The sequence below is a fragment of the Salmo salar genome, chromosome 02 (assembly GCF_965601325.2).
Source record: "Salmo salar chromosome 02, fSalSal1, whole genome shotgun sequence".
Lineage (NCBI taxonomy): Eukaryota > Metazoa > Chordata > Actinopteri > Salmoniformes > Salmonidae > Salmo > Salmo salar.
This window is the reverse complement of record NC_138292.1, coordinates 90,595,068-90,618,945: the sequence shown is the minus strand read 5'-3', so window position 1 is coordinate 90,618,945 and position 23,878 is coordinate 90,595,068. Positions and strand designations below refer to the sequence as shown.

The 23,878-nt window shown below is 41.0% G+C and overlaps 1 protein-coding gene and 1 long non-coding RNA gene across 3 annotated transcripts; both read right to left on the bottom strand.

Moving 5' to 3' along the window:
• Positions 1-1,359: 1,359 nt before the first annotated feature.
• Positions 1,360-12,456, bottom strand: LOC123733195 (uncharacterized). Its single transcript, XR_014382637.1, has 2 exons — positions 11,840-12,456; positions 1,360-3,607 (listed from the first exon to the last, which is right to left on the bottom strand). It is a non-coding gene; the product is annotated as an uncharacterized LOC123733195 (long non-coding RNA).
• An 800-nt stretch (positions 12,457-13,256) lies between these two features.
• On the bottom strand, positions 13,257-23,371 carry LOC106561272 (uncharacterized). 2 transcript variants are annotated; one of them, XM_082968921.1, is made up of 2 exons: positions 22,810-23,371; positions 13,257-13,692 (listed from the first exon to the last, which is right to left on the bottom strand). In XM_082968921.1, exons 1-2 carry the CDS (start codon positions 23,141-23,143, stop codon positions 13,415-13,417), a joined length of 612 nt encoding a protein of 203 aa, XP_082825047.1. In that variant the 5' UTR covers positions 23,144-23,371; the 3' UTR covers positions 13,257-13,414. The 2 variants fall into 2 exon arrangements, with proteins under 2 accessions (XP_082825047.1, XP_013980518.2); XM_014125043.3 differs by lacking the exon at positions 13,257-13,692 and adding an exon at positions 16,826-19,513.
• Positions 23,372-23,878: the final 507 nt, after the last annotated feature.

The following is a 23,878-nucleotide window of genomic DNA, read 5'->3' as shown; positions in this document are numbered from 1 at the left end:
ATCGCATGGTTTGCTTTCACCGTAAAGCCTTTTTTGAAATATGACACCGTGGCTGGATTAACAAGAAGTCAAGCTTTAATTTGACATATTGCATGTGTATTTTCAAGAATGTTAAATATTTACTATTCTGTAGTTTGAATTTGGTGCCCTGCACTTCACTGGATGTTGGCCAGGTGGGAGGCTACCGTCCCACGTACCCTAGAGAGGTTTAAATAGCCATCACGTCAGCAAAGGGAATATGTTCCATCATCCATGTTTATTTACATTAGTGCAAATAATCCACTGATATTGGTGTAATTTCTCACCCCTTTTGGCTGTATGAAAGTGAATTTCCCCTCAGGCACACACATTTGTTCTTTGTTATTACCCGAGCCACCGCCTGTTCAGCCCGCTATCATCCAGAAAGCGAGGTCAGTACAGGTACATCAAAGCTGAGACCGAGAGACAGAAGCTGTTTTTCAATCACAAGGCCATCAGACTGTTAAATAGCATCACTAACACAGAGGCTGCTGCCTACATACACAGACTTGAAATCATTGGTTACTTTAAAGAATGGAACACTAGTCACTTTAATAATGTTTACATATCTGGCATTACTCATCTCATATGTATATACTGTATTCTATCCTATTCTACTGTATCTGTCTATGTATTACTCATCTCATATGTATATACTGTATTCTATACTATTCTACTGTATCTGTCTGTGCCACTCTGACATTGCTCGTCCATATATTTATATATTTTATTCCATTACTTAGATTTGTGTGTATTAGGTATTTGCTGTGAAATTGTTAGATATTACTGCACAAGCATTTCGCTACACCCGCAACAACAACTGCTAAACACATGTATGTGACAAATAACATTTGATTTCATTTCTTATGAAGGTTATGTGTAAAATGTACTTTTCCCCACTCATTCATCCCATCTCTTTACGTTGCTTATTTATATTCAGTGGCCTGACTGCATCCAGACTATGTCAAAGGCCCATCCTGGTAGATCTGAACCTAATGCAGCTTGGAGTGATCGGATGACAGAAGTCACATTTAGGTGCCAGGTGTAACTGAGGCCATAGATGCTCCATATCCATTACTTTGAGTGTTTTATATAATATGACTAAATGTGTTTCTGTGTTGCAGGGGCAGTCAAGAAATGGAACAGCAAGGCCACAGAACATGACATAAGCAGAGCTGTGGGAGACCACCTCAAGCCCCTGGTAGAGCCGGGGGTGGTGTTTACCACTCCTTCAGCAGGCTGGAAAAGTGGGATCCATTTGCTTGTTTCAGTTTTCAGTAGTTGAATCCTTTGACATGGGATTGATACTGATTTTCATACTCAAGAGGGACAAAGAGTCTGTTGATTTGTCAATCATTGGGTTCATTTGTTTTGCAATATGTTCAAATCAAATCAAGCTTTAATTATATAGCAAATTTCAGACATGGATGCAACACAATGGCTTCACAGGAAAAAAACAATGAAAATAAACAAATATTTACCACAACAAACATAAGATAAAAAAGATTAACTGAAAGACTAATAAACATTCTAAGGAAATGCCATAGATTAAAATATTAATTTGATGCAACATCCAACCCAAAATATCAGCTTGTTTTACTACATTGTTTGTTGTTACGTTCCCCATCAAGAAAACCAGAAATGTCCCTTAAATAGAAGAGAGAACTAACAAAGAGTCACTGACAACAACCACAACTAAACAGGTGAGGTTTTAGGAGGGGTTCTGATAGACACTATGGGGGTGTCCACTGAAAGTTGACTAGTAACAACAACTGGGACCTGAAAGACACCCACCATGAGACCCACTAAATCTGCCCAAGAAGAGGCAAACAGAAGAAAAACCCACACCAAACTTAAAGACAGGAAGCAAACCAAAAAGGTGGAGCAACTAAAGGTGTTGACTCTCCACATGTATCAAGACAACTGGAGCACTGGGCCAGACACTCTTAAATAGAACCTGGACCAGCTCAGGTGAAACACCTTCCCACTAACGAGATGGACAAGCCAGCACAGGTGTAACACATACTGACTAACGAGGTGACACCAATCAGTGCGTCCTACGTGCTAACGAGCTATACGTGCTAACGGAGCTAGACGTGCTAACGAGCTACCTCAAAATCAAAGACTGAAACACCTTCCCCTTAGGACAACAAATATATTGTATATTTATGACTCAATTTATTAGGCTTGTTAATAAAACTGATTATAGACGTCCATGTGTATAAGCTGTGTATAAGCTGCAAGTACATTGAAATTAAATAGTTTTCTTTTCAACTAAAACCAAACTTATATTGTATGTCGGGCATAGTCTTAGTTTCAACGACATTTTGCTAGGTTGGAAGTCCCCAATGTCACAGTTTTAACGTGTCCATATCAATAGTCCAAATGCAGAAACAGTTTGTGATAAATTGAAAACCTAAACGTAAAATGTACTATATCCACAAACATCTGCCATAATAATCATATTACTTGTATTTTTTTTTTTTAAACAAGCACGTTATAAACTGCACAAGCACCAAAAACGCTGTTGTTTTAGCAATAAATCAATGATATCGATTAGGGGGGAAATCAGGTTGTTCGTGCTGTTGAAACTAACACAACTAAAAAACACAACTAAACAAACACATGGAAATGGGAGATATATTTTACCTCACTGATTAGAGGACAACCTGCAGAAGACAGTCAGCTACATTTTGGAGTTTTGCATTTAAATTTCGGGGTCGCTAAACAAAGGAACGCAACACTTATTTGTCATCACTCATTAATATCATGTTGAAATCAATTGCGGAGGGGAGATGAGGTTGCACGTCCTGTTAAAACTAACAGCTCAAAAACCACACGGAATCTGGGAATAATGTGTACATCACTGGTTAGAGGATAATTTGTAGAAAACAGCTAGCTACATTTTGAAGTGTTGCATTTTGATTCAAGTGGGTCACCAACATGGTAAGTACTCTTTCAATTCAGAGCCTGGATTTTTGCCAAGGCTAATATCCAAATCACGCTGAAATCAATTGAATGGGGCAAACGTTTGGGGTTCTAAATTGTGAAATTCCTTAAAATACTCCAACTACAAAGTTAAAACATTCTACATTGTGACATCATTTCATTGATATCATGAAACAACTCCTTCATGTATGTATTTTCTGATGCTTGATCAGATAACTTTTATCAGAGTATCTCTTCCCACATTGAACACAGCTATAAGATTTCTCTCCTGTGTGTAGTTTACAATGGGATTTCAGGGAGCTTGAATGAGTAAAACTCTTCCCACATTGATCACAGCTATAAGGTTTCTCTCCTGTGTGTGTTCTCTGGTGTACTATCAGCTGACTAGATGTAGTAAAACTCTTCCCACATTGATTACAGCTATAAGGTTTCTCTCCTGTGTGTACTCGCTGGTGTATTTTAAGGTCTGATGAATATTTGCAACGTTTCCCACAGTCAGAGCAGCAATGAGATTTCTTCCCTGTGGATCTCTGCTGGTGTTTCTTGAGGTGTTCTGATCTGGAGAGACTCTTCTCTGCCTCGTCAGCATCATGAGGTTGTTGAGGCTCCCCAGAGGATCCACGACTGTCCCGCCTCTCTCCTGTGTGAACGACAAAGTCAGACAGACGGTTAAAGGCCCACAACAGCAGAAATCCACTGTTTATTTGAGGTAAAAGGCGATGACCAGATCATACCCATGAAGTTGTACAACAATTGACATCTGTTAAATTATTTGACAATTAAGACAGTCAACTTAGCAACAATCATATTTTGTCTTGTTTTCACATTAGTAGTAACTAGAAATAAGGTATTAAAATTGTTGAAACTCTAAGCAGTGTGCCAGACGACTTTTGTTCTCCAATATAGGCCCCTTTCTGTGTTTTCTAAAATTGCAGCATGAGGGCGATGCACACACAATTTGATTGCAGAAACTCCTCCCTGCTAATGAGGAAAACACTAGTTATGGATGTAGTATATCTGGTCATGAGGAAACCACTAGTTACGGATGTACTATATCTGCCTGGAGCAAAAATGGTGAGCAAAGATTAGAGTTTTTCACAATGTATTCTGAATGTGAATGGAGAAAAACTCAGGGGAGTAACCTCCATTTCCAGGTTGCTTATGAGTTCATTTCACACTACTTTGGATTATAATTGTAAGGCTCGTTTGAATGTTCTGTTTAATATAATGGTTGTGTCATCATCGCAAATCAACCGCTTTATACTTAAAAACACTTCAAACAGTAAAATGCTCTTTGGCTAGCTTTTCCATCAGCCTGACAATGAGGGGTTGTACACTAAGTGTTTGCCAAATTGGCCCATAACTCCACCTAACAATAACATAGACCTACTGTAGTACCCAAACCTCACATATGTCGTGATGTTTGTCATTTGACTGTCATTCAGAAAATGATTTCCTGGATCAGCTGATGATAGTTGAACATGTGACTATTATTCACCTTTATTTAACCAGGTGGCCAGTTGAGAAAAAGTTCTCATTTACAACTGCGACCTGGCCAAGATAAAGCAAAGCAGTGCGACACATACAACAACACATAGTTAGAAATACTGGTGTGAGCAAGAAAAGTAAATAAAAACATGTGGATGAGGTAGGCAGTTGGATGGGCTATTTACAGATGGGCTGTGTACAGCTGCAGCGATCGGTAAGCTGCTCAGATAGCTGATGCTTAAAGTTAGTGAGGGAGATATAAGTCTCCAACTTCAGCGATTTTTGCAATTCGTTCCAGTCATTGGCAGCAGAGAACTGGAAGGAAAGGTGGCCAAAGTAGGTGTTGGCTTTGGGGATGACCAGTGAGATATACCTTCTGGAGCGCGTGCTATGGGTGGGTGTTGCTATGGTGACCAGTGAGCTGAGTGAAGGCGGCCTAGCAAAGACTTATAGATGACCTGGAGCCAGTGGGTTTGGCGACGAATATGAAGCGAGGGCCAGCCGACGAGAGCATACAGGTCACAGTGGTGGGTGGTATATGGGGCTTTGGTGACAAAACAGGTGGCACTGTGATAGACTGCATCCAGTTTGCTGAGTGGAGTGTTGGAGGCCATTTTGAAAATGACATCGCTGAAGTCAAGGATCGGTAGGATAGTCAGTTTTACAAGGGTATGTTTGGCAGCGTGAGTGAAGGAGGCTTTGTTGCGAAATAGGAAGCCGATTCTAGATTTAATTTTGGATTGGAGATGCTTAATATTAGTCTGGAAGGAGAGTTTGCAGTCTAGCCAGACACCTAGGTATTTATAGTTGTCCACATATTTATAGTTGTCCACATATTCCACATAAGTCAGAGTAGCGATGCCAGAGTAGCGATGCTGGACGGGCGGGTAGTGATCGGTTGAAGAGCATACATTTAGTTTTACTAGCGTTTAAGAGCAGTTGGAGGCCACGGGTGGAGTGTTGTATGGCATTGAAGCTCGTTTGGAAGATTGTTAACAGTGTCCAAAGAAGGGCCAGATGTATACAGAATGGTGTCGTCTGCGTAGAGGTGGATCAAGGAATCACCCGCAGCAAGAGCAACATCGTTGAACAGAGAAAAGAGTCGGTCTGAGAATTGAACCCTGTGGTACCTCCATAGAGACTGCCAGAGGTCCTGACAACAGGCCCTCCGATTTGACACAATGAACTCTGAGAAGTAGTTGGTGAACCAGGCGAGTTAGTCATTTGAGAAACCAAGGCTGTTGAGTCTGCCGATAAGAATACGGTGATTGACAAAGTCGAAAGCAGTGATCGCTGAGATCCTGATTGAAAACAGCAGAGGTGTATTTGGAGGGCAAGTTGGTCAGGATAATATCTATGAGGGTGCCCATGTTTACGGATTTAGGGTTGTACCTGGTGGGTTCCTTGATAATTTGTGTGAGATTGAGGGCATCTAGCTTAGATTGTAGGACTGCTGGGGTGTTAAGCATATCCCAGTTTAGGTCACCTAACAGAACGAACTCTGAAGATAGATGGGGGGGCAATCAATTCACATATGGTGTCCAGGGCACAGCTGGGAGCTGAGGGGGGTCTATAACAGGCTGCAACAGTGAGAGACTTATTTCTGGAGAGATTCATTTTTAAAGTTAGAAGCTCAAACTGTTTGGGCTTAGACCTGGAAAGTATGACAGAACTTTGCAGGCTATCTCTGCAGTAGATTGCAACAACTCCCCCTTTGGCAGTTCTATCTTGACGGAAAATATTGTAGTTGGGTATGGAAATCTCTGAATTTTTGGTGGCCTTCTAAGCCAGGATTCAGACACGGCAAGGACATCAGGGTTGGCGGAGTGTGCTAAAGCAGTGAGTAAAACAAACTTAGGGATGAGGCTTCTGATGTTAACATGCATGAAACCAAGGCTTTTACGGTTACAGAAGTCAACACATGAGAGCGCCTGGGGACACACAGGGCTTAACCTCTACGTCACCCGAGGAACAGGAGGAGTAGGATGAGGGTACGGCTAAAGGCTATCAGATCTGATCTTCTAGTGCGTTGTGAACAGAGAATAAAAGGAGCAGATTTCTGGGCGTGGTAGGATAGATTCAAGGCATAAGGTACAGACAGGGGTATGGTAGGGTGCGGGAACAGTGGAGGTAAACCTAGGCATTGAGTTATCATGTCTCCAGAGGAAAAAACTAAAACAAAAGTAGAGGCCTATTTTTGAGTTAAATTTCATGTAAACAATATGATTTAATGTGCCATAAAACAACAGTCAAACATAAGTCAGAACACAGCCTGTCTATTCTGTCATGTGATTTCAGGTCCTCTGTCCGGGGAAAATGTATTTCCACAATTAGGTTCCCTAACTAAAAATCTTTCCAAACTGGGAGCTTATCCTCCCCTATGTGTGTATGTCCACATGCCTTTTCAGGTTCCCTAGCTTAGTAAAACTCTTTCCACACTGGGAACAATGGTACGGTTTCTCTTTAGAGTGTATTATCTTATGTATGTTCAGGCTAAGTCAGTAAAACTCTTTCCACACTGGGAGCAGTGGTAAGGATTTTCTCCTGTGTGTGTCCGTTCATGCTTCTTAAGATCTGGTGTTCTTGAAAATCTCTTTCCACACTGGGAGCATTGGTAAGGCTTTTCTCCTGTGTGTGGCCTCTCATGCTCCTTCAGGTTATCTGTCAATGCAAAACTCTTTCCACATTGGGAACAGCGGTAAGGCTTCTCTCGAGAGTGTATTCTCTTATGTTGATTCAGGGTCTCTGAATGGGAAACTCTTTCCACACTGGGAGCAATTGTGTGGTTTTTTCCCCTGTGTGTGTCCTCTCATGTGACTTTAAGCTTTCTGACAATGTAAAATTCTTTCCACAACGAGAACAGGGGTAAGGCTTCTCTCCAGAGTGTATTTTCTTATGTTTGTTCAGGTTCCCTAAATGGGAAAAACTCTTTCCACACTGGATGCAATTGTGTGGTTTTTCCCCTGTGTCCTCTCATGTGATTTTAAGTTTTGTAATAACCTAAAATTCTTTCCACAATGGGAACAGGGGTAAGGTTTCTCTCCAGTGTGTATTCTCTTATGATTTTTTTAGGTTCCCTAAATGAGAAAAACTCTTTCCACACTGGTAGCAAGTGTGTGTTTTTTCCCCTGTGTGTGTCCTCTCATGTGATTTTAAGTGTTCTGACAGCCTAAAATATTTTCCACAATGGGAACAGGGGTAAGGCTTCTCTCCAGAGTGTACTCTCTTGTGTTTTTTTAGGTTCCCTAACTGCGCAAAACTCTTTCCACACTGGGAGCAATAGTGTGGTTTTTCCCGTGTGTGTCCTTTCATGTAATATTAGTTCATGAGTTCGTGAAAATCTCTTTCCACACTGGGAGCATTGGAAAGGCTTTTCTCCTGTGTGTTTTTTCTCATGCTCTTTTAGGTTCCCTAACTTGGTAAAACCCCTTCACACAGGGAACAGTGATGTCGTGTCACTGGTTTGGGAGTCTCTGGGTCTGGTTCCCCTGAAGGACTCTTCCGTCTGTCAAAGGGAAAGTCTGGTCTCTCTCCTGCCAAAGACAAACAAAGTATTTAGTTAAACAGAGACCTGAATGAAACCATATGATAAAACAGTCTTCCTACTGAGGTTTAACCTCTATGGGCTAGGTGGGACGCTAGCGTGCCACCCGTGGTGCACTCCATCAACAGCAGGTGCATTTCAAGAGCGGCAAATTTGAATCCAAATAAATGTCAAAATTCAAATTTTTCAAAAATACAACTATTTTACACCATTTGAAAGATAAACATCTCCTTAATCTAACCACGTTTTACGATTTCAAAAAGGTTTTACGGCGAAAGCATAAATTTAGAGTATGTTAGGACAGTACATTTACAAGAGTTGTGTGTAATGTTTTGTCAAGTCAAAGACAGGGTCACCAAAACCATAAAACCAGCTAAAATGATGCACTAACCTTTTACAATCTCCATCAGATGACACTCCTAGGACATTATGTTAGACAATGCATGCATTTTTAGTTCTATCAAGTTCATATTTATATCCAAAAACAGCGTTTTACTATGGCATTGATGTTGAGGAAATCGTTTCCCTCCAATAACCGGCAGTCAAGTCAGCGTCACAAATTAAATAATTAAAATTAGAAAACATTGGTAAAATATTATATTGTCATTTAAAGAATTATAGATTTACATCTCTTGAACGCAATCAACTTGCCAGATTTAAAAATAACCTTACTGGGAAATCACACTTTGCAATAATCTGAGCACTGCGCCCAGAAAAATACGCGTTGCGATACAGACTAGACGTCGTGTTGGGGAGATCTAAAATACTATGTAAATAATCCATTACCTTTGATTCTCTTCATCAGATGTCACTTCCAGGTATCACAGGTCCATAACGAATGTAGTTTTGTTCAAAAAAGCTCATCATTTATGTCCAAAAATCTCCGTCTTGTTAGCACATGATCTAAGCCAGCCGGACTTCTCGTCATGAACGAGGGGAAAAAATATATTTCCGTTCGTTCAAACATGTCAAACGTTGTATAGCATAAATCATTAGGGCCTTTTTTAACCAGAACATGAATAATATTCAAGGTGGACGAATGCATACTCTTTTATAACGTATTGGAACGAGGGTACCCAACATGAACTCGCGCGCCAGGTGTCTAATGGGACATCATCGTTCCATGGCTCTTGTTCGGTCAGATCTCCCTCCAGAAGACTCAAAACACTTTGTAAAGGCTGGTGACATCTAGTGGAAGCAATAGGAAGTGCCAAAATATTCCTCAGCCCCTGTGTTTTTCAATGGGATAGGTTTAAAGTCAATACAACACATCAGGTATCCACTTCCTGTCAGAAAATGTCTCAGGGTTTTGCCTGCCAAATGAGTTCTGTTATACTCACAGACACCATTCAAACAGTTTTAGAAACTTTAGAGTGTTTTCTATCCATATATAATAAGTATATGCATATTCTAGTTACTGGGTAGGATTAGTAACCAGATTAAATCGGGTACATTTTTTTTATCCAGACGTGCAAATGCTGCCCCCTAGCCCTAACAGGTTAATCCAGACCTAGATATTTCATTATAACACAACATTTGGATCCTAGATGCTGATTGGTTAATAGCCGTTAGTTATTCACAATACTACCCGGGTAATGGCTGTTAACAGTTCTATTTGAATCATTCCTATATATCCACTGTCCCACAGCCCTGCCAGGCAATTTATAAACTAATGTCCACTAGAAAGAATTATCTAGAGATTATTACCCCATGATTCTAGCCTAGCATTTGGTTTGCAACAGAGGGGATTCATTAATATAAGCTCCTATGACCATGGCCGATGGGACAAGAAGAAAATAACAGAATGAAATAACAACAAGCCAAAGTGGCAAACTGAGGCAACAACGAACACTGGTGCTAGTGTTTTCATATATAAGAACACTGGTTCTAGTGTGGTCTGATATAGGAACAGGGCTGGTGCTGGGTGAGGTGGTGTGTGGCATATATAAGAACACTGGTTCTAGTGTGGTCTGATATAGGAACACTGGTGTCAGTGTGTTATGATATAGGAACACTGGTGTTAGTGTGGTCTGATATAGGAACACTGGTGCTAGTGTGTTCATATATAAGAACACTGGTGCTAGTGTGGTCTGATATAGGAACACTGGTGCTAGTGTGGTCTGATATAGGAACACTGGTGTTAGTGTGGTCTGATATAGGAACAGTGGTGTGGTCTGATATAGGAACACTGGTGCTGGTGTGGTCTGATATAGGAACACTGGTGCTAGTGTGGTCTGATATAGGAACACTGGTGTGGTCTGATATAGGAACACTGGTGCTAGTGTGGTCTGATATAGGAACACTGGTGTGGTATGATATAGGAACACTGGTGCTAGTGTGTTATGATATAGGAACACTGGTGTGGTCTGATATAGGAACACTGGTGTGGTCTGATATAGGAACACTGGTGCTAGTGTGGTCTGATATAGGAACACTGGTGCTAGTGTGGTATGATATAGGAACACTGGTTCTAGTGTGGTCTGATATAGGAACACTGGTGCTAGTGTGGTATGATATAGGAACACTGGTGCTAGTGTGGTATGATATAGGAACACTGGTGTTAGTGTGGTATGATATAGGAACACTGGTGTTAGTGTGTTATGATATAGGAACACTGGTGCTAGTGTGGTCTGATATAGGAACACTGGTGCTAGTGTGGTCTGATATAGGAACACTGGTGTTAGTGTGTTATGATATAGGAACACAACCTATAGGAACACAACCTGTCAGAGGAACACAACCTGCTGATACAGACGCCTCACAAGTCCTCAACTGGCAGCTTCATTAAATAGTACCAGCAAAACACTCCAGGATGCTGGCCTTCTAGGCAGAAGTCATCTGTCCAGTGTCTGTTCTTTTTCCCATCTTAATCTTTTATAGGCCAGTCTGAGATATGGCTTATTCTTTGCAACTCTGCCTAGAAGGCCAGCATCCTGGAGTTGCCTCTTCACTGTTGACATTGAGACTGGTGTTTTGCGGGTACTATTTAATGAAGCTGCCAGTTGAGGACTTGTGAGGCGTCTGTTTCTCAAACAAGACAGTAATATACTTGTCCTCTTGCTCAGTTGTGCACCGGGGCCTCCCACTCCTCCTTCTATTCTGGTTAGAGACAGTTTGCGCTGTTCTGTGAAGGGAGTAGTACATAGCGTTGTACAAGATCTTCAGTTTCTTGGCAATTTCTCACATGAAATAGCCTTCATTTCTCAGAACAAGAATAGACTGACGAGTTCCAGAAGAAAGTTTTGTTTCTGGCCATTTTGAGCCTGTAATCGAACCCACAAATGCTGATGCTCCAGATACTCAACGAGTCTAAAGAAGGCCAGTTTTATTGCTTCTTTAAATAAGCACAACAGTTTTCAGCTGTGCTAACATAATTGCAAAAGGGTTTTCTAATGATCAATAAGCCTTTTAAAATGATAAACTTGGATTAACTAACACAACATGCCATTGGAACAGAGGAGTGATGGTTGCTGATAATGGGCCTCTGTACGCCTATGTAGATATTCCATTAAAGATCAGCCATTTCCACCTACAATAGTCATTTACAACGAACAATGTCTACACTGTATTTATGATCAATTTGATGTTATTTTAATGGACAACAAAAAATTGCTTTCTATCAAAAACAAGGAAATGTCTAAGTGACCCCAAACTTTTGAACGGTAGTGTATGTTAAGTCACTTTTTGGAAACGGAACGGAGAAAACAAGGGGTAGCTTGCTCTCTATGTCGTCTGATTCTAGACATACCTGTCATCAAACCCAGGGCCCTCCGTTGAAGAGGTATTGACGAGCCAACTCCGAATATCCAAAGTTAAAAACAAATTGAAGGCGGAACTTACTGGTGTTACTCAGATCTCCTATCTCCCCCTCTTCATCTTTCAATGTGACAGTAATCTCCCCTTCCTTCTTCACTCCAAAAACAGCATCATCCTCTTCTTCCTCTTGTTTAACTGAAACGTCTTTCTCCACTTCTTTTAATGTAACATCCTCCTCCTCTTTCACTCTGAACGCGTCTTCCTCTTCTTTCACTGTAACAGCCTCACTCTCTACTTCTTGTTTTACTGTGACATCCTCCTCTTCCTTCTCCTCTTTCACGACAATGTTCATCCCCAGAGCTTCTTTCTCCGTCCAGCAGACCTCCTCTTCTTTAACAGGAGGGGAGTAGTTTAGGGAGCTCATGTTCGGGGATGTTAGCTAGCTAGCTATCATTAGCGACCAGGCTAATGCTAACTTAACCAGCCAGCTACTATATCTGACTAATAAAAAATAACGTAATATTAAATTAAATAGGTTAACAAGTAGATACGACAGAAGTGTGTCTAAAACACAGTAGCTAATATAGACCGAAAGCGTCTAAATAGCTTGAATCTTTCGGCTATGTTGGCTAGCAAGCTACCGAGGTGGTTGACGAGCTGTTTATGAAGAACCGTCCACTAGATTATACGTCACGCTGGCAGCATCGCCTGAAAGACGCACATCGCCGTCTGCTGACTGGAGGGAAACGCAGTTGAGGATCAGATTTTATTTTCAGACAAAGATTATTTTACATAGATTTAATTAAATAATACTATTATATTTAGACATACAAAGCCCTGAATGTGTTGATTGATTAGTGCGAATAAAACATGTTTACTACAGCACATTTAAGCCAGTTTCATTCAGTCAAACTAAATCTAAATAAGTAGCTAGTTACTGTAGGTCTATACTGCTCCTACATGGTGTAACAATACATCATGTAGATGTATATAATGAACTGACTAGGTCTATACTGCTCCTACGTGGTGTAACAATACATCATGTAGATGTATATAATGAACAGACTAGGTCTATACTGCTCCTACATGGTGTAACAATACATCATGTAGATGTATATAATGAACAGACTAGGTCTATACTGCTCCTACGTGGTGTAACAATACATCATGTAGATGTATATAATGAACAGACTAGGTCTATACTGCTCCTACATGGTGTAACAATACATCATGTAGATGTATATAATGAACAGACTAGGTCTATACTGCTCCTACATGGTGTAACAACACAGTGCAGTTGGAAAGTATTCAGACCCCTTCACTATTTCCATATTTTGTTAGGTTATTCTAAAATGATTTGTTTAAATACTCAATCGACACACAATACCCCATAATGACATCACAATACCCCATAATGACAAACCAAAAACACTATATATATTTCTTTGCTAATTTATTAAAATAATAAACTGAAAAATCTACAGAAGTATTCAGACCGTTTACTACGTACTTTGTTGAAACACCTTTGGCAGCGATTACAACCTCCAGTCTTCATGGGTATGATGCTACAAACTTGGCACACCTGTATTTGAGGAGTTTCAACCATTCTTCTCTCAAACTCTGTCAGATTGGATGGGGAGCTTTGCTACACAGCTATTTTCAGGTCTCACCAGAGATGTTAGATTGGGTTAATTTCCAGCTCTGACTGCGCCACTCAAGGTTATTCAGAGACTTTTCCCAAAGCCACTCCTGTGCTGTCGTGGATGTGTGCTTAGGGTTGTTGTCCTGTTGGACGGTGAACCTTCGCCCCCAGTCTGAGGTCTGAGTGCTCTTTTCACAGTGGGAGCAGTGGTGTTGTCTCACTGGTTTGGGCGTCTCTGGGTCTGGTTCCCCTGAAGGACTCTTCCCGCTGTCAGAGTGAGAGTCTGGTTTCTCTCCTGCCAAAGACAAACAGAGTATCCCGTTAAACAGAGACCTGAATGAAACCTCCACATGATAAAACTGTCTTCCTATGAGGTTTAATCTAGACGAGATCCCTCAATAAAAGAGCAGAACTGGTCATCACAGAGTGGCTGTAGTGCTTTGTAGGCTGGGTAAATCCATTTGAATTCAATACATTTTTGGCAGCATCCCTTTTGATATAAAAAAAGCTTTCCTTACATGTTTGCCTATGGAAGAAGTGGTAAGAAAGTGACTTCATGTAACTGAATGTAAAAACATTCATGAGATATACAGTTGTAAGTGTATATACAGTACCAGTCAAATGTTTGGACACACCTACTCATTCAAGGGTTATAATTATTTGTTTTACCATTTTCTACATATGGAATCATGTAGTAACCAAAAAAGTGGTAAACAGTTAAAAATATATATTTGATTTTTCAAAGTAGCCACCCTTTGCCTTGATGACAGCTTTGCACATTCTTGGCATTCTCTCAACCAGCTTCACCTGGAATGCTTCTTCAATAGTCTTGAAGGAGTTCCCACATATGCTGAGCACTTGTTGGCTGCTTATCCTTCACTCTGCAGTCCAACTCATCCCAAACCATCTCAATTGGGTTGAGGTCGGGTGATTGTGGAGGCCAGGTCATCTGATGCAGCACTCCATCACTTTCCTTCTTGCTCAAATAGCCCTTACACAGCCTGGAGGTGTGTTGGGTCATTGACCTGTTGAAAAACAAATGATAGTACCACTAAGCGCAAACCAGATGGGATGGCGTATCGCTTCAGAATGCTGTGGTAGCCAGACAGGTGTGTGCCTTTCCAAATCATGTCCAATCAAGCTGTAGAAACATCTCAACGATGATCAATGGAAACAGTATGCACACCTGAGCTCAATTTCGAGTCTCATAGCAAAGGGTCTGAATACTTATTTAAATAAGGTATTTATGTTTCTTATTTTTAATAAATGTGACATTTATTGTGATGTCATTATGGGGTATTGTGATGTCATTATGGGGTATTGTGTGTAGACTGATGAGGATTCTTATTTATTTAATCCATTGTAGAATAAGGCTGTAACGTAACACAATGTGGAAAGACTTAAGTGGCAAAAAAAAGGGGGTTAAAGACATGCATCTCTCAGATATAGGACAGACACTTCAGAACAAACTTCCTTTAGATGTTTTGGGGGACTGTTGTTCCATGTTGTGAATGTTATGCTATGCCTTAGTATGGGTTATAGCAGTATGGCCAAATATTGTTTTACATAAAATAACTTTTGAATATTTCTTTATTGATACTTCCATGGGTCTTAAAGTTCAAAATCAAATAGCAAAATGATCCTTGGTATAACCTTCTTAAAACAGTTCCATATAGCTTAGAGGAACCTCCCCCGTCAGACAGGGCTTAGACTGTAAAACTATCATTTAGATCTGATGATCGGTGGGACAAGGACATCCTCAGACAGGGACATCCTCAGACAGGGCTTAGACTGTAAAACTATAATTTAGATCTGATGATCGGTGGGACAATGACATCCTCAGACAGGGACATCCTCAGACAGGGCTTAGACTGTAAAACTATCATTTAGATCTGATGATCGGTGGGACAAGGTACATCCTCAGACAGGGACATCCTCAGACAGTGACATCCTCAGACAGGGCTTAGACTGTAAACCTATCATTTAGATCTGATGATCAGTGGGACAAGGACATCCTCAGGCAGGGACATCCTCAGACAGGGCTTAGACTGTAAACCTATCATTTAGATCTTATGATCGGTGGGACAAGGAAATCCAAACCCTCCCCTATCCCGGACGACGCTGGGCCAATTGTGTGCCGCCTCATGGGTCTCCCGGTTGCGGCCGGCTGCGACACAGTCCGGGATCGAACCCGGATCTGTAGTGCGATGCAGAGCTGCGCCACACGAGAGGCTGTTGATACCTAGCACTACCTATTATACTTGCTAGCACCACTCAGGAGGCTGTTGATACCTAGCACTACCTATTATACTTGTTAGCACCACTCAGGAGGCTGTTGATACCTAGCACTACCTATTATACTTGTTAGCACCACTCAGGAGGCTGTTGATACCTAGCACTACCTATTATACTTGTTAGCACCACACGAGAGCGAAGCTAGCGTGGTTATCCACATGTTTTACCAATAGTATAAATGCCCCGTTACCTGCAAGCTCTTCCTCAACAACAATGCAGTATTCAATATCAAAAGTAAAGAAATGTTATAAAATGCAGGGAACCAAGACTAAAGATTCTATTTTAACAAACCAAACATAAATCTTATCAAACTCGCGTTGATCAATAAGTTGTAGCTGTGGCGAGGGCTTAACCACTCACTGGCCAATGAAAACATGTTCCCAACCTTTTCATGTGGTTGCTTGAAGTTGTGTATTTACGGTGTTTGATGTTGTGTTGTCATAACCTCCGGGAGGAGAGCATGGATGTTTATCCTGGGAGATTCCATGCCAGCGCAGCCTGGAAATATTTGTCAGAACAATCCGAGATATCAAAAATATTTTCATGCTAGGCAGCTGTGTGTGTGTGTGTGTGTGTGTGCGTAATGTGAAGATAGTCAAGAAGCTCCCGACGAACAGTTCTTGTGCTGACGTTGCTTCCAGAGGCAGTTTGGAACTCGGTAGTGAGTGTTGCAACTGAGGACAGACGACTTTTACGTGCTACACGCTTCAGCACTCAGCGGTCCCGTTCTGTGAGCTTGTGTGTCCTACCACTTCGCGGCTGAGCCATTGTTGCTCCTAGACGGTTCCACTTCACAATAACAGCACCTACAGTTGACCGGGGCAGCTCAAGCAGGGCAGAAATTTGACAAACTGACTTGTTGGAAAGGTGGCATCCTATGACTGTGCCACGTTGAAAGTCACTGAGCTCTTCAGTAAGGCCATTCTACTGCCAATGATTGTCTGTGGAGATTGCATGGCTGTGTGCTCAATTTTATACACCTGTCAGCAACGGGTGCGGCTGAATTAGCCGAATGTAAACTTAAGTTAACAAAAAAATGTATTGGTTCTGCAATGTTGAAAATCCTATAAGATATGGAGACCATCAGTTTCAACTTATTTTAGAAGAAATGGGTCATTATTTAAGAAAAGTGCAACGGTGCCAATATGTTTATCTGCAAATGTATCCAATCAAATTCATTTAGCAATATTCAAATCATATATCAAATCCAATTCAAGAGGTTTCAAGGTTGGAATCAAGAAATGCAAAATTCCATTAATCTATATAACAACTTAATAGACTATCAAATCAAATCTTATGTCACATGCACTGAATACAACAGGTGTAGACCGTCACCTTACAGTGAAATACTTACAAGCCCTAACCAACAATGCAGTTAAATAAATAAATAAATAATAATAACTTCAAAAAATACAAATGAGAAATAAAGATAACAAAATAATTAAAGAGCAGCAGTGAAAAATTAAGAGGATCTATAGACTAGAGTCCTGTCCAGGGGAAGTAGGTTCCTGTTACTATGAGCTGTTCTGGATCAGACAAGCCAAGGCTCCTGTTACTATGAGCTGTTCTGGATCAGACAAGCCAAGGCTCCTGTTACTATGAGCTGTTCTGGATCAGACAAGCCAAGGTTCCTGTTACTATGAGCTGTTCTGGATCAGACAAGCCAAGGCTCCTGTTACTATGAGCTGTTCTGGATCAGACAAGCCAAGGTTCCTGTTACTATGAGCTGTTCTGGATCAGACAAGCCAAGGCTCCTGTTACTATGAGCTGTTCTGGATCAGACAAGCCAAGGTTCCTGTTACTATGAGCTGTTCTGGATCAGACAAGCCAAGGCTCCTGTTACTATGAGCTGTTCTGGATCAGACAAGCCAAGGCTCCTGTTACTATGAGATGTTCTGGATCAGACAAGCCAAGGCTCCTGCAAGGCTACTTACTTACTATCGTGGAAAATTACAAACTTTGTTATGCACCTGCGCTGTATGAGCCTTAAACCTGTACATTTCCTCTGTCTGTTTCTCTCATGTCAGAAGAATCCAGTGTTTTTCCTCTCTTGTTTCTGAGTAACTTGGTCACGTGGCCAAAGACAAAGGGCCGTCAGAGAGAGACCAGTTTTTGGTCCATCTAGTTCTTTTCGTATCTGTCAAGGTCAAAGCTGTGTGGAGATATGAAGAGAACAGAGGCTAGTTTGAGCAGCAGTGATAATTCTATCAGCAGAAAGGAGCAACAAAACTGGCATCATCACTTGTTTGTATGCCATGTTCCCATCATGATGTCACACACCTGCTAAACTGCCACGTAGACAAAGGTTCTAAAAGCAGAGACCTCTTGTTCGTTGGGCTCTTGGCTGTTGCACCTGTTGTGTGATTGTTAACCGCTCCACAATTGGAATTCTTATCATAAAATAAGGTATTTGAAGAATCTACAGTCTCTCTTTCCCTTTCTGGTTAGAATTTCCACCACATTACTTATATAATAATTAACATTTTCAAATATTCCAGTCATCAAATGAAAATCTAAGGCTTTACACTTGTATCCAATACATCAATGTACTTTTAAATCTCATTTTAGACACATAAAACATACTTTTTTTAAGTAAACCTATTTTGTTGAAGACTTCATATAAACAATATTTCATGTGGTATAAACAAAAACACACATTCTCAGTCAAAAACACAAGTCAGAACACAGTCTTTCTATTCTCTCATGTGATTCCAGGTCCTCTGACTGGGAAAATGTCTTTCCACAATGAGAGCAGTGGTATGTCTTCTCCTCCTGTGTATGTATTCTTTCATGCTTATTCAGATGCCTTAACCGGTTAAATCTCTTTCCACACAGGGAGCAGTGGTAGGTCTTATCTCCTCCTGAGTGTGTCCTCTCATGCCTAGTCAGGCCATCTAACTTGGTAAAACTCTTTCCACACAGGGAGCAGTGGTAGGGCTTTTCTTGTGGGTGTGTCCTCTCATGCTGTTTCAGGTTCACTAAACCCCTAAAATTCTTTCCACATTGGGAACATTGATAAGGCTTCTCTCCCGTATGTATTCTTCCATGTAATTTCATGGACTTTAACAGGGTAAATCTCTTTCCACATATGGTGCATTGGTAAGGCTTCTCTCCTGTGTGTGTCCTCTCATGCTGATTCAGGCTCATTAAACCCCTAAAACTCTTTCCACAGTGGGAACAGTGATAAGGCTTCTCTCCTGTGTGTGTCCTCTCATGCTGTTTCAGGCTCATTAAACCCCTAAAACCCTTTCCACACTGGGAACAGTGATAAGGCTTCTCTCCTGTGTGTGTCCTCTTGTGCCGATTTAGGTTCCCTAACTGGGTAAAATTCTTTCCACAGTGTGAACATTGGAAAGGATTTTCTCCAGTGTGAATTCTCTCATGTGTTTTCAGGCTCCCTAACCAGGTAAAAGTCATTCCGCATTTGGAGCAATGGTAAGGCTTCTCTCCAGAGTGTATTCTCTTATGTATTAATAGGTACCCTAATTCGTTAAAACTCTTTCCACACTGGGAGCATTGGAAAGGTTTTTCTCCTGTGTGTGTCCTCTCATGCCTATTCAGGTTCCCTAACTTGGTAAAACTCTTTCCACAGTGGGAGCAGTGATGATGTCCTCCTGTTGCTTTGGGCATCTCTGGGCCTGATTCTGCTGATTCCCCTGAAGGACTCTTCCCTGGGTCTGATTCCCCTGAAGGACTCTTCCCTGGGTCTGATTCCCCTGAAGGACTCTTCCCTGGGTCTGATTCCCCTGAAGGACTCTTCCCTGGGTCTGATTCCCCTGAAGGACTCTTCCCACTGTCAGAGGGAGAGTCTGGTCTCTCTCCTGAAAAAGACAAACAGAGTATCTAGTTACTTAGTTGTCTCCTGTGCTGTACTGTGTGGCCAAACTGGTGAAACATATAAATCTATGATTGGTTCAGATTGGGTCTTGTTTGGGGGAGTTCATTAAAATAATAGCCAGTGTGAAAAACAGTGGTCACCAAGGCATTCCTAGTCAATCATCAAACATTTCTGTAAAAACCCAATGTGTTTTCTGTTTGCTGCAGCAGTATTCTTAAAATGTATGTGAAATTAGCAGTAAAACATATATTTTCAAATATTAGTTAGATGAACCCGGCCTACAACACCCAGTTTCATCACCACCCTCTCCTGAGACTGAAAGCCCAGAGACTTGCACTTTGCCCGGGTGTGTGGTTTTGTCTGGGGGCTAAAATGAACATTCGAGGCCATCAAGCTACTATGCTCGGAGATAGTTTTCATTTCAACTGAGGTCGTGGCTACGATTCAGACCTGAATACAAGAGGTTTCTGATACTTTCAAAACAGATTGAAGTAATCTGTGAAACAAGACTGTGCCTGCTATGGCCTCACTCAAAACAACAATTACACACCATGATGATTGCAGCACTTTACACCTGACTACCTCTCTGGAGGCTGACGAGAATCGCTGAGGATCTGATAAAGGTGCAGGAGAGCTGTGTGAGCTTAGAGGGATTTTCTCACCGCAATATCCTAAAACCGATATTACATTTTTGGCCAATACCGATATCCAATATTTTCCTTGCCCCAAAAAATGATACCGATAACCGATATTAAAACTTTTAGCGGCCTTCTAAGCATTCTAGTACAGTTACATAGTTAACACACACACACACACACACGGATGCAGCGGTCTAAGCCACTGCATCTCAGTACAAGAGGCGTCACTACAGTCCCTGGTTCGAATACAGGCTGAATGATTGGGAGTCCCACAGTAGTTGTCTGTTATTGGTGTAGAGTGGATGACAAAGAAGAGGGATCCAATATGTGGATAGGAAGATACAAATTATCATTATTATGGAAAATATTCATTTAAAATCCAGGAATTTTAAAACTTTAGCTCTCTAGGTCAAGCCAGTAGGCTACAGTAGGTTGTATCTCTCTAGGTCATGCCAGTAGGCTACAGTAGGTTGTATCTCTCTAGGTCATGCCAGTAGGTTATAGTAGGTTGTAACTCTCTAGGTCATGACAGTAGGTTAACCTCCCTGGGCGAGGTAACAGCCAGTGGAATCGCGTGCCGCGAAATACAAATACCTCAAAAATGCTATAACTTCAATTTCTCAAACATATGACTATTTTACACTATTTTAAAGACAAGACTCTCGTTAATCTAACCACATTGTCCGATTTCAAAAAGGCTTTACAGCGAAAGCAAAACATTAGATTATGTCAGGAGAGTACCCTGCCAAAAATAATCACACAGCCATTTTCAAAGCAAGCATATATATCACAAAAACCAAAACCACAGCTAGATGCAGCACTAACCTTTGATGATCTTCATCAGATGACACTCCTAGGACATTATGTTATACAATACATGCATGTTCTGTTCAATCAAGTTCATATTTATATCAAAAAACTGCTTTTTACATTAGCATGTGATGTTCAGAAGTAGCATACCCATCGAAAACTTCCGGTGAATTTACTAAATTACTCACGATTAACGTTCACACAATACATAACAATTATTTTAAGAATTATAGATAGAGAACTCCTTTATGCAATCGCGGTGTCAGATTTTAAAATAGCTTTTGGGCGAAAGCACATTTTGCAATATTCTGAGTACATAGCCCGGCCATCACGGCTAGCTAATTTGACACCCACCAAGTTTGGCCCTCACCAAACTCAGATTTACTATAAGAAAAATTGGATTACCTTTGCTGTTCTTCGTCAGAATGCACTCCCAGGACTTCTACTTCAACAACAAATGTTGTTTTGGTTCCAAATAATCCATAGTTATATCCAAATACCGCCATTTTGTTCATGCGTTCAGGTAACTATCCAAACAATGACGCGCAAGTGCATTTCGTGACAAAAAAATTCAAAATATTCCATTACCGTACTTCGAAGCATGTCAAACGCTGTTTAAAATCAATTTTTATGCTATTTTTCTTGTAAAATAGCGATAATATTCCAACCGGGCGACGTTGAATTCATTCAAAGGCTGAAATAAAAAAAATTGAATTCTCATGAACACGCTTCTCAGTCTCACTGTTCCCAGGCTGACCACTCACAAACAGAGCTGCTGTTCTTTGCCCAGAGACTACAGACACCCATTACACTTTCTGGCGCCTTCTGAGAGCCAATGGAAGCCTTAGAAAATGTCACGTTACAGCAGAGATGCTGTTTTTTCGATAGAGATGCAACTGAAGGACAACAAATTGTCAGACAGGGCACTTCCTGTATGGAATCTTCTCAGGTTTTGGCCTGCTAGATGAGTTCTGTTATACTCACAGACACCATTCAAACAGTTTTAGAAACTTCAATGATTTCTATCCAAATCTGCTAATTATATGCATATTCTCGTTTCTGGGCAAGAGTAGTAACCAGTTTAAATCGGGTACGTTTTTTATCCGGCCGTGCAAATACTGCCACCTTGCCCCAACAGGTTGTATATTATCAACCCAATGTGGAAAGTGTTGAATTTGGTCAATAACAAAATGAATGGCTTATTTCCTACATGAGGTTTACTTGATCTAACAGAAGTTTCGTAATGATAAAGTTGTTATGTGGACACGTGACATACTGACAACTTTGATAAAAACACTATAGGAGTTGTCTCCAGATCGCTATGCATATTCATGCTAGTAGCTTAGCATCTCTCTCCATTGAATACAGGCGGTTGACGACAACAACCCTCATAGACTATAAACAATAGATTACAATAATAAGATGTATCCACCAATTTAAAGAAAGGATAGGTGGGAAATAGACAACTCACAGTGCCGCTTTGTGGACAACGACTCCCCTTGTTAGGGCAGAGAGACATCTTGTCAGTATATCCATAATCTTTGGTGTAGCCAACCCAACTCTCACATGGCTCTATTGGGGTGCACGGTGTGTAGTAAAACATCACTACATTAAAATCACTACATGCCGTGGCCCCCCAGTCTGCGGTCAGCAGATAGACCCTTCTCAAATATATATGTTAAGTCACTTTCTGGAAACAAGGGGTAGCTTGCTCTCTACGTCGTCTGATTCTAGACATATCAGTCATCATCCCAGGGCCCTCCGTTGAAGAGGTATTGACGAGCCAACTCCGAATATCCAAAGTTAAAAACTAATTTAAGGCGGTACTTACTGGTGTTAATCAGATCTCCTATCTCCTCCTCTTCCAATGTGACAATAATCTCTCCTTCCTTCTTCACTCCAAAAACAGCATCATCCTCTTCTTCCTCTTGTTTAACTGAAACGTCTTTCTCCTCTTCTTTTAATGTAACATCCTCCTCCTCTTTCACTCTGAACGCGTCTTCCTCTTCTTTCACTGTAACAGCCTCACCCTCTACTTCTTGTTTTACTGTAACATCCTCCTCTTCCTTCTCCTCTTTCACGACAATGTTCAGCCCCAGAGCTTCTTTCTCCGTCCAGCAGACCTCCTCTTCTTTAACAGGAGGGGAGTAGTTTAGGGAGCTCATGTTCGGGGATGTTAGCTAGCTAGCTATCATTAGCGACCAGGCTAATGCTAACTTAACCAGCCAGCTACTATAGCTGACTAATACAAAATAACGTAATATTAAATTAAATAGGTCAACAAGTAGATACGACAGAAGTGTGTCTAAAACACGGTAGGTAATATACACCGAAAGCGTCTAAATAGCTTGAATCTTTCGGCTATGTTGGCTAGCAAGCTACCGAGGTGGTTGACGAGCTGTTTATGAAGAACCGTCCACTAGATTATACGTCACGCTGGCAGCATCGCCTGAAAGACGCACATCGCCGTCTGCTGACTGGAGGGAAACGCAGTTGAGGGAAATATTTTATTTTTAGATAAAGTCAATTTTAAATGTATTTAATTACCTTTTTTTACTTTAGTTTACAGCGCATTCGGAAAGTATTCAGACCCCTTGACTTTTCCACATTTTGTCACGTTTCAGCCTCATTCTAAAATGGATTAAATAGAAAATGTTGCTCATCAATCTACACACAATACCCCATAATGACAAAGTGAAAGCAGGTTTTTAGAAATTATCGGAAATGTATTACAAATAAAAAACAGAAATACCTTATTTACATAAGTATTCAGACCCTTTGCTATGAGACATATTACGGACATATTCAATCTCTCCCTATCCCAGTCTACTGTCCCCACATGCTTCAAGATGTCCACCATTGTTCCTGTAGCCAATATATATATTTATTATTATTATTAT